Consider the following 18,473-nt stretch of genomic DNA (forward strand, 5'->3'; position numbering starts at 1 on the left):
TTCCTTCTGTGGACTCAGTTAGAAAACTTCATTTAATCCTTTAAGTCCTCCTTTATTACCACTGTCACAGTGTCAGTTCCTGCCTTAGGTGGTCTGAAAGTGTTTAGCTTGGCTGGGCATGGTGGCTCACACCTGTAATCACAGAACTTTGAGAGGCCAAGGTGGGTGGATCACCTGAGGTCAGGAGTTCAATATCTGCCTGGCCAACATGGTGAAACCCCGTCTCTACTAAAAATACATTAGTCAGGCATGGTGGTGCATGCCTGTAGTCCCAGCTACTCAGGAGGCTGAGGCAGGAGAATTGCTTGGATCTGGGAGGTGGAGGTTGCAGTGAGCCAAGATTGTGCCACTGCACTAGAGATCGGTTCAGTAGATCCTCGCTTCAATTTCTCAGTCAAGGCCCTGAGTTGTTTGGTTCTTTGCTTCTCTTCATTTTCTGCCAGCTGTTGGCCCTTTCTATAGCAGCTGTGTGGATGCCCAGAACCTTGCACAGTGCCTGGCTAGTCACTAGACTGAATTAGAATCTCTGCCAGCAATCACTACAAGGATTGAAGGTTAATTACAGACCTTTCTCCTCTTGGCACGCCTTATAAGTAAGGGTAAAGGGTGAAAGGGTGTATTAGTCCATTTTCACGCTGCTGATAAAGACACACCTGTGACTGGGCAATTTACAAAAGAAAGAGGTTTGATGGACTCATAGTTCCACTTGGCTGGGGAGGGCTCACAATCATGGCAGAAGGTGAAGGGCACATCTCACATGGTGGCAGACAAGAGAACTTGTACAGGGAAACCCCCCTTTATAAAACCATCAGATCTTGTGAGACTTATTCACTAACCATGAGAATAGCACAGGAAAGACCTGCCCCATGATTTAATTACCTCCCACCAGCTCCCTCCCACAACATGTGGGAATTGTGGGAGCTACGATTCAAGATGATATTTGAGTGGGAACACAGCCAAACTGTATCAGAGGGATTTCCTGTGGGTTTTATTTTTCTATTATTTGTATCATTTGCTTCTATAGGTCACTCAGACTCTGAGAGTTTTCATTAGAAGGCATATTCATCAGAGTTCTGCAGAGAAACAGACCTTCTCTATGTATTTATTTGTCTTCTATATTTATATTAAATATAATATATTTATATAAATTATAATAGAAGACATAATATATGTCTTATATATTTATATAATATATATAAATATAAGACATATATTATGTCTTCTATTATATTTATATATTAAATATATTTATATATTATATATTACATATATTTATATTATATATTTATATATTAAATATAATATATTTATATATATTTATATATTAAATATAATATATTTATATATATTTATATATTAAATATAATATATTTATATATATTTATATATTAAATATAATATATTTATATATAATATATTTATATATATTATATATTTATATATTATATATAAATTATTTATATATAATATATATAAATATATTATCTATAAATATAATAGAAGACATATATATGTCTTCTGTGGTCTGTTCTATTATATATGTATATATCATAGAAGATATATATATACATATATATGTATACAATGGTCTGTTTCTATCTTCTATTAATATATCATCTCCACAGAAAAAATGAACATATATATATATATGGTGAGGGAGGAAAATGTTGGTTGATTTTTAAAGGATTGGCTTACACAGTTGTCAGGGGCTGGCAGGTTCTAAATCTGCAGAGCAGCCTGGAGACCCAAGCAAGAGCTGATGCTGCAGCTCAAGTCCAAAGGGAATCTGGATGCAGAATTCTGTTTTCCTCAGGGGACCTCAGTCTTTCTCTCTTTAGGCCTTCAAGTGATTAGATGAGGCCAATCTACATTATGGCGAGTGATCTGCTTCACTCAAAGTCTGCTGATTAAATTTTAATTGCATCTAAAAATTAGCTCACAGTGTCATCTAGACACTGTTTAGATGTCCTGTTGTTTGACCAAACAACTGGGCACGATAGCCTAGCCAAAGTGACACATAAAATTAACTTTCACAGTGCCCAGAGGAAGAGAGGGATGTGGTTATAGCTCAGTGAGTTGTGCATTAGGAGAGTATGGGGCACTGATTTTTCCCCACCTTGAGATTCTGAGCTGGTAATGCCCTATTTTGGGGGAGGAGCGGTTGACAATGTCTACTTGCTTTGGTGACACTTGGCCCCAGTGGGCAAAACAACCCTTTTTCAATTAAGGCAAAATATGTTCAGTTTCTTTCGAGGTTGATTTTTGGGAATTTCCTCACAGACTCCTTTGAGATAACTGGGGACATTCCACACACCAAGATTGGGTTGGATGGATCTCAGTGCCCCCTTTTCCCACCAGGAAGAGGGACTCCTACCTTTAGCAAGAAGTTCTGTGTGAATGACTGATGCCTAGGATGCCTGTGTACCCTGGCCTAACTCTGCAGGGATTTCCCTCATGACTGTAGGTTCAGCATCACACCGTAGCGGCCCTCTTATGGAGACTTTGTCTATAATTCTGCCTATTGTGTCTGCCTGCACTGCTTGTTCATGCTTTTCTTTTTGTTTTTGTTTTGAGACAGGGTCTCACTCTGTCACACAGGCTGGAGTGCATGGCATGATCTTGGCTCACTGTAATCTCCACCTCCTAGGCTCAAGTGATCTTCCCACCTCAGCCTCCTGAGGAGCTGGGACTATAGCTGTGCACCACCATACCCGGTTAATTTTTGTATTTTTTGTAGAGACACGGTTGCCCAGGCTGGTCCTGAACACCTTAGCTCAAGTGATCCGCCTGCCTCGGCCTCCCAAAGTGCTGGGATTACAGATGTGAACCACCATGCCCAGCCCTCACGTTTTTCTTTTTGCAAACATCTGCACACACACACACACACACTGTTTATTCATTCAACACATTTATTGCTCAGTAAATTAAGCTACTGTACACAAGGCACAATTTCTACCTCTGGAATTTGATCCTAAATCAAATTTCACCATTCCTGCTTCCTAGAGGGATGTGTACTTACTGATTCCATTTTTGTGTGAAGCCTCTCCTTTTAAGGGCTAATGACAGGAAAGAGTCATAGGCTCCTGTAATCCCAGCACTTTGGGAGGCTGAGGTGGGTAGATCACCTGAGGTCAGGCGTTTGAGACCATCCTGGCCAACATGGTGAAACCCCGTCTCTATCTTTAAAAATAGTAATAAAAATACAAAAATTAGCTGGGCATGGTGGCATGCACCTGTAATCCCAACTACTCAGGAGGCTGAGGCAGGAGAATTGCTTGAACCTGGGAGGCAGAGACTGCAGTGAGCCAAGATCACACCTCTGCACTCCAGCCTGGGCGACAGAGCAAGACTCCATCTCAAAAAAAAAAAATTAGACTAAAGCACATCTAACAATAGGATAGTAAATCAAAGACACCTAATCACCCATTGTACCATTCAGACTCATGGGAGCTGGAGTTTTCTGAGAGGAGCTTTTTCCCTATCTTGACTATGAGACTAAAAAAGACGTTATGAAGGAGGTTTGAAGAGAGGTGTTATTTTCTTTAAAAGACATTACTTCCACAATCTCTAATCACATGACTATTCAATCTACCTCATTTCTACACTAATGGGATTGTTCAATTCCCTCAGGGAAAGATATCTGCAAATCGACCCACCATGGCTGTGAACACATTTGTGTTAATAATGGCAATTCCTACATCTGCAAATGCTCAGAGGGATTTGTTCTAGCTGAGGACGGAAGACGGTGCAAGAGTAAGTGATCTGAACTTGGCTCTCTGCTTTAATTTGGTTTTGGAGCTATTGCTTTTTGGAGTATTTTCAGGCAACAAATCCCTCACCTCTGGTTCTCGCATAAATATAAATGCATAAACACAAATACAGAATGGGGAAGAGAGGGCTTAACTGCAGCACCTGTGAAAACACTTTCAGTTTTAATTGACAGTAAATTCATTATCAGACAAGAGGATAGGGTGATCATAGGCTGAACAGCAATATCTGGATGAGGGAGGTAGAGAGAGCTGTGCTCTGCTCTGTGCTGGAGAATTACATTCAGCTCTGGGCATGGTACTTTAGGAAAAGAGAGATGGATCAATGGTTGAAACATAAACCCCACAAAATAGCAAAAGGAGTCTTGAGAAAATTATTTTATAATCTGAGAGTAGAGACGATCTTTCTAAACATGACATGAAATTTAAAAGCCATAAAAGAAAAACAAAGGAAAAATATATAGTAAGAAAGTAAAGCTGTGATAACCTTTTTTAACCTATTAGTTACCAGAGATCAAAAAGTTTGATTCCTTATGTTGGCAAAGGTATATTGTAGTAGGGAATTATAAATGGATCAGTGGGCGTCTGAATTGGTACACCCTTTTGGAGGGCAATTTGAATCCAGTTCCACGTCTAGGAGTTTACAGATATATTCATGTTTACAAAGCCATATATACAAGGAGATTTTATAGCACTATTTGTAGCAGCAAAAGACTGGAAAGAAGCTAACTGATCACCCATGAGTCTGGCTGAATAAATTATGGCATATGTATATAATAAAATACGTTGCAGCTGTTAAAACAACAAGCAGGTCTGGATGTGTCCCCAATATATATATATATATTTTTTGCCCAGGCTGGAGTGCAGTGGCGTGATCGTGGCTCACTGCAACCTCCACCTCCTGGGTTCAAGCAATTCTCTGCCTCAGCCTCCTGAGTAGCTGGGATTACAGATGCTCGCCACCACGCCTGGCTAATTTTTGTATTTTTAGTAGAGATGGAGTTTCACCATCTTGCTCAGGCTGGTCTTGAACTCCTGACCTTGTGTTCCACCCGCCTTGGCCTCCCAAAATGCTGGGATTACAGGCGTGAGCCACTGCGTCTGGCATCCCTAAGATATTTTAAGTAAAAAAAGCATGGTGCTGAATGGTTTTTATAGTATGTTACTATCGATGTATTTTGTAAAACCCTCTAACATACAGTCTTTCTCTATATTTGAATGTGTGTGTATACCATTATATACATATATAATGTGTAAGTCTGGGCGTAATGGCTCACTCCTGTAATCCCAGCACTTTGGGAGGCCAAGGCAGGCAGATCACCTGAGGTTGGGAGTTTGAGACCAGCCTGACCAACATGGAAAAACCCTTCTCTACTAAAAACACAAAAAATTAGCCGGGTGTGGTGGCGTGTGCCTGTAATCCCAGCTACTCGGGAGGCTGAGACAGGAGAATCACTTGAACCCAGGAGGCAGAGGTTGTGGTGAGCCGAGATCGGCCATTGCACTCCAGCCTGGGAAACAAGAGTGAAACTCCATCTCAAAAATACTACTAATAATGGGTATACCCTTATACACACACACACACACACACATTTTCTAATTTTAAGTTTTGCTCCAAATGCAAATGCAGGTATTACTTTTTAGGAAAACAGATAAACACAATTTAGAAAGAATTAAGCATCATGTGAGGAAGTTCAGCATTATGTTAAGCAGAAAAAAAAATAGGAAACTGGGGATCTTTGTAGAAAAGAAAGTTTTGAGGTACCAAATACCAATGTGACTGTCATCTCACTCATGATTTGTATGATACCCCCCTGCCACCACACCCCACCCCAGAAAGAAAGGACACTAGGGAGAAGCTACAGTTTAGCACAAGGACAAAGGAGCTTTCTACCAGGGAAGCTGCACGCCTAATTAGTTCAGAGCATAAGCTTCGGCTCAGACAGATCTGGATTTGAACCCCTATTCATACTACCTGTGTAACCTTGGTTGAATTATTTAACCTCAGCCAGGTGTGGTGGCTCACACCTGTAATCCCAGCACTTTGGGAGGCTGAGGCGGGTAGATCACATGAGACCAGGATTTGGAGACCAGCCCGGTCAACATGGCAAAACCCTGTCCCTACTATAAATAAAAACAAAAATTAGCCAGGTGTGGTGGCATGCACCTATAATCCCAGCTTCTTGAGAGGCTAAGGCAGAAGAATCACTTGAACCCTCCAGGAGATATGGAGGTTGCAGCGAGCTGAGATTGTGCCACTGCACTTTAGCCAGGGTGATAGAGCAACGTTCTGTCTCAAACAAACAAACAAAACAAATTATTTAACCTCTCAGAGTCTCAGTTTCCCCATCTATAAAATGAGGATATCTCACAAAGCCATCGCAAGGAATACACAAGATCACATATCTAAAGGTGATGAACAGCCGGGCACAGTAGCCTGTGATCCCAGCACCTTGGGAAGCTGCAGCAGGAGGATGGCTTGAGCTCAGAAGTTCAAGACCAGCCAGGGCAACTTGGCAAAACCCTGTCTCTACAAAAATGAGAAAAATTAGGCTGAGCACAGTGGCTCAACACTTTGGGAGGCTGAGGTGGGCAGATTACCTGAGGTTGGGAGCCTGACCAACATGGAGAAACCCCATCTCTACTAAAAATACAAAATTAGCTGGGCGTGATGGCACACACCTGTAATCCCAGCTACTCAGGAGGCTGAGGCAGGAGAATTGCTTAAACCAGGTAGGCTGAGATCATGCCACTGCACTCCAGCCTAGGGAACAGAGCAAGACTCCATCTAAAAAAAAGAAATTAAATTTAAAAATAAAAATAAATAAATAAATAAAGGTCCTGAGCCCAGTGCTGACATACACTAAGTGCTCAAAAAATAATTGCTATTCACAATAGCAAAGACATGGAATCAACCCAAATGCCCATCAATGATAGACTGGATAAAGAAAATGTGGGATATATATACCATGGAATACTATGCAGCCATAAAAAGGAATGAGGTAATGTCCTTTGCAGGGACATGGATGGAAGTGAAGTTGTTATTCTCAGCAAACTAACAAAGCAACAGAAAACCAAACACTTCGTGTTCTCACTTATAAGTGGGAGCTGAACAATGAGAACACAGGGACATAGGGAGGGGAACAACACACACAGGGGCCTCTTGGGGGAGTGATGAACATAAGGATAAAAAGCTAATGCATGTGGGGCTTAAACCCAGGTGATGGGTTGACAGGTGCAGCAAACCACCATGGCACACCTTTGCCTGTTTAACAAACCTGCACGTCATGCACATGTACCCCAGAACTTAAATACAATTTAAAAAGCAACAGACAGGCCAGTTACGGTGGCTCATGCCTTTAATCCCAGCACCTTAAGAGGCCAAGGCAGGCAGATCACCTGAGGTCAGGAATTCAAGACCAGCCTGGCCAACATGGTAAAACCCTGTCTCTACTAAATATACAAAAATTGGCTGGGTGTGGTAGCACTTGCCTGTGATTCTGGCTACTTAGGAGGCTGAGGCAAGAGAATCACTTGAACCCAGGAGGCGGAGGTTGCAGTGAGCCAAGATCACGCCACTGCATTCCAGCCTGGGTGAGACGGCGAGACATCATCTCAAACAACAAAATGACAAATAAACAAAATGATCACTATTGTAATCATCAACAACAGAGATGTCCAAAGATGGGGCTTTAGTGGTAAGGTGACAAATTCTTCATCAGTGGAGGCATTGAGGCCCAGGCTGAGTGGTCACTGGGTGGGGAGGTTGCAAAGAGGATGTAAGCAACAGCAGGGGTGGAGCAGATGATCTTTAAAGGGCCTATCCAAGCTTGAAGTTCTAGAACTTTTTGAAAATTACGTTCTGAAAGCAAGTCACAGCTCCATTCCAATCTTATCGACTTAACTACTAAAAAGAAAATGCCCGCGAAAATTGGGAATTACCCTCTGGCAAACAATAGCTAACAAGTGGGGCTGTCTGTCCTTTGATATTTGAAAGCAAGTATCTGGGCCCTGCTCTCCCTGATGCTTTTCCACTCTACCTTGTTTTTTGTTTCCCGAGAAGCCTTCTGGACCTCATTGTGTGTGTGTGTATGTGTTTGTGTGCGTGGGCCGGGGTGGGGGTGGGTTGCAAGTGCTAGGTTTGTTCTGTAAGAAAAACGTGTACAGGGAAGAGAGGAAAACAGACTCCCTACTGGAAAGCTATTTCAGTATTTTTGAAATTTGCTGAAGAGCCACATGCATGCTGCCTGAGTCTTTTTTTGGTTCACTCAGGAACAGATGATGAATGTAAATGAAGCTTTGAGTGGCCTTTTCCTCTTTCACTAATAAAAGATCAATAGGTTGAGTGATGAGGATAAACACTTAATGGAGAAACAGAAGAACCCAACCCCCCAACATGCATGCGCGTGTGCATACACACACACACACACACACTATGATGTTAAGCATGTTATACTGGCCAGGCATATAAATATTTTTGCATGTGTGTGTCTTTACTTGCTCATATTGTTGTGCCTCACTTTGAAAGATTAGACAGCTGCTTGATATATAAAACAGAATGTTTATCAAAGATTGTAGATTGTTTGAAATGAGATCATCTATTTTGGATCTGTCCATTTTTCTTATGCAGTCCTAGTAACAAAGTCTCTCCATACTCAAATTGCTTAACATAAAGCTTTTATCTCTGACTTACTGTCAACCATCTATTAATAGTTGCCTGAGACCAGGTGCAGTGGCTCATGCCTATAATCCCAGCACTTTGGGAGGCAAAGGCGGGTGGATCACCTGAGGTCAGAAGTTCAAGACCAGCCTGGCCAACATGGCAAAACCTTGTTTGTACTAAAAATACAAAAAATTAGCCAGGCATGGTGGTGCACTCCTGTAATCCCAGCTACTTGGGAGGCTAAGACAGGAGAATCACTTGAACCCAGGAGGCAGAGGTTGCAGTGAGCTGAGATCGTGCCATTGCACTCTAGCCTGGGTGACAGAGCAAGACACCATCTAAAAAAATAAATTAAAAAAAGCTGCCTGAAAAAGCTTCCATGTAAAGAACTTACAGTGATAATTCTTTTTTTTTTTTTTTTTTTGAGAGATGCAGGGTCTTCCTCTGTCACCCAGACTGGAGTGCAGTGGCATAGTCATAGCTCACTGCAACCTACAATTCTTGGGCTCCAGCGATCCTCCTGCCTCAGCATCCCAAGTAGCTAGGGCTACAGGCATGCATCATGCCCAGCTAATATTTCTTTTTTTAAGAAAGACACTGTCACTATGTTGCCCAGGGTGCTCTCGAACTCCTGTGCTCAAGCCATACTCCTGCCTCAGCCTCCCAAAGTGCTGGGGATTACAGGCGTGAGCCACTGCACCGAGGCTAAAAATTCTTTCATTTAAGTTTTACTAGGTCAGTAGAGTACTTACAGGTATGCTACCCAATGGACATCACCTCATTCACTTACTCTGTCACCACACATTTGCTGAATACCTTTTGTGTGCCAGGTATGGAGGGGACACAAAAATGAGTGAAACACAGTCCCTGCTGAGGAGGAACTCACAGACTGGAGGAGGAAACACATCATTAAATAATTATTGTACAATGTGGTACACCACATAGAGTACATTAGATTGTAAGCAACTTGGTGTTAAGGATTGTGTCTTGGTCACTATTGCAATCCTGCTATGCCCACTGCCTTGTACAAAGCAGGTACTCAATAAATTTCTGGTTAAATAAATGAGTAGTGTTAGGGGTAGAAAGAAAGCAATACAAGCTGAGTTACTAGGAAAGTTCCCTGGCAGAGGTGATGGCTGAGCTGAAGAAATCTCCTTTTCCATTGTCTGTCAGAATGCCAGTACTAGGGTGCTATCACCCTCCTGGAGTAAGGTTCTAGTAGTCTTTTGGGTATTGTTAGACTCTTCAGTGTACTCTACACCCAGCTCCTCCCAGACCTGGCTGTCAGTGTTCCAGGGTACAATGTAGACTTGGCTTCCTAGACCATTATACATCTGCTGTTTTGCTTGTGAAAAATACTATTTTTATTAATATGACAAGCCAAACATAAAATCATATGTGAAAGCTATTGCTTGTGGCCCTCCCAACACCTCATCTGTCCTGTGTATTATCTAAAGAACACAACTGGTTCCCCAAAGTGGTTTTGCCTCCAATTAAAGCATCATTTTATTCTACTCTTGTGCATAAATGATTTTTTATTTAACTATGTCAACTTCCCTTTTGTTCTTGTAGGATGCACTGAAGGCCCAATTGACCTGGTCTTTGTGATCGATGGATCCAAGAGTCTTGGAGAAGAGAATTTTGAGGTTGTGAAGCAGTTTGTCATTGGAATTATAGATTCCTTGACAATTTCTCCCAAAGCCGCTCGAGTGGGGCTGCTCCAGTATTCCACGCAGGTCCGCACAGAGTTTACCCTGAGAAACTTCAACTCGGCCAAAGACATGAAAAAAGCCGTGGCCCACATGAAATACATGGGAAAGGGCTCTATGACTGGGCTGGCCCTGAAACACATGTTTGAGAGAAGTTTTACCCAAGGAGAAGGGGCCAGGCCCCTCTCCACAAGGGTGCCCAGAGTGGCCATCGTGTTCACAGACGGACGGGCTCAGGATGACGTCTCCGAGTGGGCCAGTAAAGCCAAGGCCAATGGTAATACGGGGTGGAGGCGCGGTTTACACCACTCAAGGTTTCTTAAACTCACTCGGGGTCTCAGCTGGCCATAGGGGTAAGCTTCTTTGAGAGTACAGAAAGGCCTCCTGGCCACTGCCATTATACACCTTTACTACCCTGCCACCTAGAGGACTTAACGGGACCCCACAGGAGTTAAATAGGAAGAAGGAGTCTGGTGACTAGATTAGGCTAAGCTGACCACAGACAGGTAATCTCACTGTGATTTACTAGCCAGTGTGTGATCTCCAGTACGAGAATCACCCAGCACATACTATTCAACCACAAATACACAACAGTTCCGAAACACTGGTCTGGTTGCTCTAGAATCACCTGAAAAGCTTGTTAAAATGTTCCTGGTGGGAACTTTTACTGATTATATGTATATATGCATATATTTTTTAACCAATACTTCAAGCGAACATTCTGAAAATAGAATAGCCTTAGGATGGATAATCCTCTTGTGTTTGCAGGAGACAAAGTTAGCTTTTCAGAAAATCAAATGATGGAAGAGATTATCACTCTAAGGTCTTGTTGCTCAGTAAAGCCCAGCCTCTTCTCTGAGGTTTTCCTGACCTGAGGGTTACTTCAGTTGTACAGATGTGAAGTGTGCTTGAGGAGTATGACCCGTGGCTAAAGGAAACTCAAAAGCTAGGATGATTGGTAGAGACAGTTTATGGTGAAGTTTCTAGATTCCCTGAGGGAGATAAGAAAACTTGAGGTTGTGGAGTAGTTTGCTTCAAAGCCACCTTCTTTAAGGACTTGTTGAGGACATACTGCTTTAGCAAGTCCTGTAAGAGGAAATAAGGTATGCACAGATCAAGGCCTCACCCAAGACTTTATGGACCTGGTGCCTAGATCAGGCCTGGCACATAGTAGAAGTGTGACAACTACTTGCTGAGTGAATGAACAAGAGTGAGTGTGCTGGCAGTCCCGTTAGTGAACTCCATTCCTGCTCACAGAAAGGCTGGTTCACATCCACGTTCCACTGCTCTCTTTGTTAAGGTCGTTTTACTGATACTGCTTACCTTCCTCTTTTTCTAGCCCGAGAGTGGTAGCCACAAAGTGTCCTGCCCTGAATCATCTGGATAGATTGTAAAACTGGCTGTTCACACTAGCCTAGATTGCTAGAGCTCATGTCAAACTCATAGGCCCCCTAGGCTGCATTCTTTTTTTTTTTTTTTGAGACGGAGTTTCGCTCGTTACCCAGGCTGGAGTGCAATGGCGCGATCTCGGCTCACCGCAACCTCCGCCTTGTGGGTTCAAGCAATTCTCCTTCCTCAGCCTCCTAAGTAGCTGGGACTACAGGCATGCACCACCATGCCCAGCTAATTTTTTTGTATTTTTAGTAGAGATGGGGTTTCACCATGTTGACCAGTATGGTCTCGATCTCCTGACCTCGTGATCCACCGGCCTCTGCCTCACAAAGTGCTGGGATTATAGGCGTGAGCCACTGCGCCTGCCCCCGGCCTGCCTGCATTCTTAAAAAGAATTAGGGGAAGTACCTTGGTCTTCAGAGACAGTGGTTAACCCTTTCGTCTCACTGAGACTAATCTACCTTACACTTTGCTCCAAATTTCTACACATTACCCAAAGGCAGGTGGTAGAGAAACAGATGTTTATTTGATTCTTGAATCAACAGGATTTATTTGAGGTGACATCCTCATATGAATTTAACTACTCTTTTTTTTTTTTTTTTGAGATGGAGTTTCGCTCTTGTTACCAAGGCTGGAGTGCAATGGCGTGATCTCGGCTCACCGCAACCTCCGCCTCCTGAGCAATTCTCCTGCCTCAGCCTCCTGAGGAGCTGGGACTACAGGCGTATGCCACCATGCCCAGCTAATTTTTGTATTTTTTTAGTAGAGACGGGGTTTCACCTTGTTGACCAGGATGGTCTCAATCTCTTGACCTCGTGATCCACCCACCTCAGCCTCCCAAAGTGCTGGGATTATAGGCGTGAGCCACTGCGCCTGGCCTTTAACTACTCATGTATAGCAAACAATCTTAAAATAGTAGTTACCTTTTTAGGAAGTTGTGCATAAAATCACTGGGCTCCCAGGCAAATATGCTGAACTTGGTTACTGACCTTACACAGACTTAGACCAAGGCATCGTTAACTCTTGCCCCTTGTCTTGAAGAACCATTTTTAAGTGCATTTTTAGGAATCTAGTCTAAAAATTAGCTAGAATAAGTTATCAGTGCTGAAAAATGTTTGGACTCAAGCAGAACATAATTGTTATTGTGTTTTACTTTCAAATGAAGAGTATATAAGGGAAGGGAGTCTAGTAATTGATGTAAGAAAAGCTTTTGAAGCAGAAATTTCAGGCTGATCTTGGGTTTTTTCCCTGAAATTGGGGTTTCCAATGGTCTGCAGATTCTCCTTTTCAGCTTAGCACTTCCTCACTAGGTTGTGTCATCTTAACAGAGGTAGGCAAAGAGCAGCTTCACTTGGCTCCAGGTCACTTAAGTTTCCTATCCTGTAGCTTTGAGTTAGAAACTAGGTTATTAGGTCATAAATTGACTTGATTCTTAGAATTATTCCAGAAGAGACTGCCATAAGATAGTGCTCTTTTCTATGAATCCAGAAGGCTAATTCAGGGGGAAGTTGCAGATTGGTTAAATGGCCCAGCCCAGAGCTGAGAAACAGGTTAGTAGTTTAGCTCCCCAGCCTCTCCCAGGTACCTCACTTCTCTCTTGGATCCCCTCCTTTTGCTCACAGGACCAAAATAAAAATGGTGGAAAAGTAAAAAAAGGAAGGTTGGTATGGACCCTTCAAACCATACCACTTAACATCTAGCTGGCTCTGGGTACAGAACACAGAACTTCTAGACCCTGGGAACACAACTCTAACTAGCTTGCCCTTAATTTTTTCTGCACCCTAGGTATCACTATGTATGCTGTTGGGGTAGGAAAAGCCATTGAGGAGGAACTACAAGAAATTGCCTCTGAGCCCACAGACAAGCATCTTTTCTATGCCGAAGATTTCAGCACAATGGATGAGATAAGTGAAAAACTCAAGAAAGGCATCTGTGAAGGTACTATAGCTTACACCGAAGATCTCACCAAACAGAGCAGCATGAACTCTATTGAGATGGAGTCTCTGTTGCCCAGGCTGGAGTGCAGTAGCACAATCTCAGCTCACTAAAACCTCCACCTCCTGGGTTCAAGTGATTCTCATGCCTCAGCCTCCCCAGTAGCTGGGATTACAGGCATCCACCACCACACCAGCTATGTTTTGTATTTTTAGTAGAGATGAGGTTTCACCATGTTGGCCAGGTTAGTTTCAAACTCCTGACCTCAAGTGATCCACGCACCACAGCCTCCCAAAGTGCTGGGATTATAGGGATGAGCCACCGCATCTGGCCAGCAGCATGAACTCTTCAGTGATAAATTCTCTACCAAAAAAACTGCCTCCTTTATGGGCAGGTCCAGCAATTCCTAGAAACAGTACAAAAAGAAGGGCTGGGCACCATGGCTCCTGCCTGTAACCCAAGCATTTTGGGAGTTTGAGGTAGGAGGATTGCTTGAGTTCAAGACCAGCTGGGGCAACAAAGTAAAACCCTGTCTCTCCAAAAAAATTTAAAACTTAGCTAGGCATGATGGCACACACCTGTAGTCTCAGCTGCTTGGGAGACTGAGGTGGGAGATCGTTTGAGCCCGGGAGGTCAAGGCTTCAGTGAGCCATGATTGTGCTCCAACCTGGGTGACAAAGTAAGACCCTGTCCCAAAAAAAAAAAAGGTGGGGAGAACGGGGTGGGGGAAGACAAAAGTAATAGCTACCATTGCTTGAGCACTTGCTATGTGCTAAGAGCAGTGTGATAAGTGTTTTGATAGCATGCTTCATCTTCACAAACACCCGAGAGAACTGATCATTTAGCTAAAAATCAATCATTATATAAATCAGGAGAGCTGAGGTGCAATTTCAGAATATGCCTATAATTGGAGTGGAAAGGGACAGTAGTTCTGAGCCCACTGCTAAAATTAATGCCTCTCTGCACGGACTACTTGTTTACAGAATATTAGACTACCATTTAGACTTCAGATTTTGTTATGCATGTTTTTCTCCAGTTTACTAATTGTGCCAGATATGCTTATGGATAGCAGTTCTGCCTATTTTTCCCTGTACTCATGTCCCTGGTTCACCAGTTAGATCCCAATCTAAGTGCTACGTCTCACTCCTCTAAAGGAAAGAACCGTAGATGAGGGGGTACAGGGAGGGAAGGCCTTTCAGATTTCTGTGAGTAGAGAACATTTTGCCTCTTGAGTGTTCTAGTCAAATTAAAATGGCTCATGTGGAGCTGCTGCCATGCAGCTAAAATCCCTCAACAACTTCACCTTTTTTTCTGCCCTACTTTCTAGACGGGACATTTTTGAGAGCATTCTTAATTAAGATGTATTTAAGGGGTCCAGGCTTCTCTTTACAAGACAGAATTGCCCTAGAGTGGTCCCAGGTATGGTAACCAACTGCTTTTTTGAATCTTTGGTGTTACCAAACAAAACCGAAAAACCTTAGGTTATGGCAGGTAGGTAAGGAGGTTGTCTAGGACCAGCTTCCTGAAGAACACACACATGCCTGTGGACAACCATCACTCCTTTTGGTCATCTTTTTCTGCTCAGCTCTAGAAGACTCTGATGGAAGACAAGACTCTCCAGCAGGGGAACTGCCAAAAAGGGTCCAACAGCCAACAGGTACAGTTTTTAAGGCAGTGTTTTCAGAAATTTTGGTGGGTGCTTCTACCATGATTTCCCTCCAGATAAAAGTTGTAAAAAAGTAAATGTAAGTATGTTCAAATTATAATTAAGGCCTTTTTTCCCTCAAAAGATAGTTAATGTTTACTCTTACATTAAGCCATATTTGGTAACTAGCATTTCAGGTGATGGTGTTTATTTATTTAGACAGTTTCATTCTGTTGTCCAGGCTGAAGTGCAATGATGCAATTTCAGCTCACTGCAACCTCCACCTCCTGGGTTCAAGTGATTCTCCTGCCTCAGCCTCCCAAGCAGCTGGGATTACAGGTGCCCACCATCATGCTGGGCTAGTTTTTGTATTTTTAAGCAGAGATGGGGTTTTACCATGTTCGCCTGGCTGGTCTCGAACTCCTGACCTCAAGTGATCCACCTACCTCAGCCTCCCAATGTGCTGGGATTATAGGCATGAGCCACTGTGCCCAGCTGGTTTTGTTGTTTGTTCCACTGAAGGTGACAGTCTTTTTGCCTCAGTATGTCCCAAAGTAAAGCTCTATACCAAGTGCTAGGAATACCAAGTACCTTACTCTGTTGATAGCTGTTTTATAAGCAAAGCGTTAAGCAGGTTTGATTGCAGTTTTCTTTCTCTTTGCAGAATCTGAGCCAGGCACCATAAATATCCGAGACCTACTTTCCTGTTCTAATTTTGCAGTGCAACACAGATACCTGTTTGAAGAAGACAATCTTTTACGGTCTACACAAAGGCTTTCCCATTCAACAAAACCTTCAGGTAATTCCAAGTATAAAATACTACTACAAGATAATTCGATTTCAGCCTTTCAGCTTTCCAACCTTAGCTTTACAGAGGAAAGGAAAGGAGGAAGTAGAAAATAGGATAGAGGAAAAGAAAGAACTTAAGTTAAAATGAGAACTAAAAAATAAACTGAAAGAAATTAGAGTAGTGTTCCCCACTAATCCACAATAAGGGCCACTTCCAGTGTTGGAAGCATATACAGCCCTTTCCTGGTATTTACTTTACTGGATCTGGCTGCATGGAAAAAGTGGAACATTTCTTTCATTATGGTTTCCTTCATATGCTGATTCATTCCTATTATTAAGCGTCTGGGAAGTCTGGTGTATTGTAGAGGTGAATACTTTCCATCTGCTTTCTCAGGAAGCCCTTTGGAAGAAAAACACGATCAATGCAAATGTGAAAACCTTATAATGTTCCAGAACCTTGCAAACGAAGAAGTAAGAAAATTAACACAGCGCTATATCCTTTTCTTGTATTATGCTTCTGTATGGAATGCAAAGAATATTATCAAAACTGGCTGAGCATGGTGGCTCATGCCTGTAATTCCAACAATTTGGGAGGCTGAGGTGGGCAGATCACCTGAGGTCGGGAGTTCAAACCAGCTTGACTAACATGGAGAAATCCCATCTCTACTAAAAATACAAACATTAGCTGGGCATGGTGGCATGCACCTGTAATCCCAGCTACTAAGGAGGCTGAGGCAGAATTGATTGAACCCCGGAGACAGAGGTTGCAGTGAGCCAAGATCGTGTCATTGCACTCCAGCCTGGGCAAAAAGAGCAAAACTCCCATATCAAAAAAAAAAAAAGAATATTGTCAAAACTTCACACACTATGTAGGTTTTATCAACTGAAGTCAATCCTATAAAGAAGTCATGAAGAACAGTGAACTTCAGAAAAGGCTTTTTGCTTTAAAAAGCAGCCTGACAGGTGTTTGAGAGCCAAGGGCAAGCCAAGCTTAGTAGTAACAGTCAAGCACTTAGTTGCCATCGGGGGGCTCAGCAGTAAGACCCGATGGTCAGTATACAAAAAGTAAGGAAAAAAAGAGACTGACTTAACTCTCTCTCTGGTAGGAGGGTATATAGGACATGAATGAGGTCTGCAGTGCATCAAAGGTACAGTAAGTATAGGCAAAGAATGTTGTAGAATGAAGAGGTTTCAAACTCAGTCTAAACCCCAAACCTTTCCTTTAGCCCCAAGCAACACAACAGCCACATATGGATTCAGTGTGTGTCGTTTCTGTAGGACAGGGGTTTTTTTTTTTTCTTGGCAGCAGAGATCTTCTCTATCAGCACTCTAAAAAATGAAACATTCCACCAAGGGAACAGCAGGATTCAATGATTCATTAAAACAATATTTATTACAAATAAAAGGAATGGTTTGGGATAATGAAGAGAAGAGGATTCGGTGCTTTTACATATTGAACACCCTGCCAACTGCTCTAAACTTAAAATTATAGTAAGCTTACTAAAGCTAGCTGGTATCTCAACTGCATCAACTAGTCTATAGGGAAATGGCTTAATTCTGAACTACCTCTGTGCCAATGGGCTTGTGTAATAAGGAAAAACAGCATAAAGCAGTTCTCTTTCTGAAAGCTGGAAATATGTTCCCCTAAATAAAGGGTACTGAGAAGCTTACAGGGAAGATCAATACTTACTCTAATGCCCTTTTCCTTTCCCTTTCCTCATCCCACCCCAAAGTTATACTCACAAGAGACTAAAGAAGTACATAGGTCAGAATTCCTCAAAACTGTGGCCTTATGCGGCATCGTGGGTGAAAACTCCCTATCTATCTCCCTTTGCTTCTGACTTTGTATCTTACTTTCCAAGGTCAAATTCTTTCATTTTCTTCTCTTCACCACATTCCCAACATTATGAATTCTGGCTCCTAGCAGCGTGCTATGGGAAACTAATTTACAAGCAACAAGGGTGGAAGTGGAACTACCATTTTAAAAAAAGACTACAGCTGGACGCAGTGGCTCATACCTGTAATCCTAGCACTTTGGGAGGCTGAGGTGGCCTTGCTTGAGCTCAGGAGTTCAAGATCAGCCTAGGCAACATAGTGAGGCCTTGTCCCTAAAAAATAACGAAATACATAAGACCAGGCGCGGTGGCTAACACCTGTAATCCCAGCACTTTGGGAGGCTAAGGCAGGTTGGTGGAGTTCAAGACCAGATGGAGAAACCCTGTCTCTACTAAAAATACAAAATTAGCCAGGCGTGGTGGTGCACGCCTGTAATCCTAGCTACTCAGGAGGCTGAGGCAGGAGAATCGTTTAAACCTAGGAAGCAGAGGTTGCAGTGAGCTGACATCGCACCACTGCATTCCAGCCTGGGCAACAAGAGCAAAACTGATCTCTAAAAAAAAAAAAGGAAAAATTAAAAAGACAGATTCACACTGAGCTATCTGGCTTTGATGATGTTTAAAAAAAAAAAAAAGATGATAAGCCAAAATATCTGTCTTGACAAGAGTATGTTAAATGAGTTCTATAAATTTACAAGTCACAGTTTTAAAATACTTGACAGAAATTGGAAAAAAACC

General features: G+C 42.5%; 1 protein-coding gene across 3 annotated transcripts in view; it reads left to right on the plus strand.

The window, feature by feature from the left end:
- The window catches only part of MATN2 (matrilin 2), a 173,369-nt gene that overhangs the window by 154,229 nt on the left and 667 nt on the right, over nucleotides 1-18,473 (plus strand). Inside the window, exons 13-18 of one of the 3 annotated variants that reach the window (XM_064384440.1) lie at nucleotides 3,631-3,753; nucleotides 10,003-10,416; nucleotides 13,317-13,469; nucleotides 15,052-15,123; nucleotides 15,776-15,910; nucleotides 16,295-16,393. In XM_064384440.1, the coding sequence (XP_064240510.1) occupies nucleotides 3,631-3,753; nucleotides 10,003-10,416; nucleotides 13,317-13,469; nucleotides 15,052-15,123; nucleotides 15,776-15,910; nucleotides 16,295-16,393 (996 nt within the window). The remainder of the gene's footprint in view (nucleotides 1-3,630; nucleotides 3,754-10,002; nucleotides 10,417-13,316; nucleotides 13,470-15,051; nucleotides 15,124-15,775; nucleotides 15,911-16,294; nucleotides 16,394-18,473) is intronic. The other 2 variants (XM_064384441.1, XM_064384442.1) reach the window with 2 other exon arrangements.

Source organism: Aotus nancymaae, unplaced genomic scaffold (genome assembly GCF_030222135.1).
Source record: "Aotus nancymaae isolate 86718 unplaced genomic scaffold, 86718_ANA_hifiasm-v0.15.2.pri h1tg000036l, whole genome shotgun sequence".
NCBI classification, from domain to species: Eukaryota; Metazoa; Chordata; class Mammalia; order Primates; family Aotidae; genus Aotus; species Aotus nancymaae.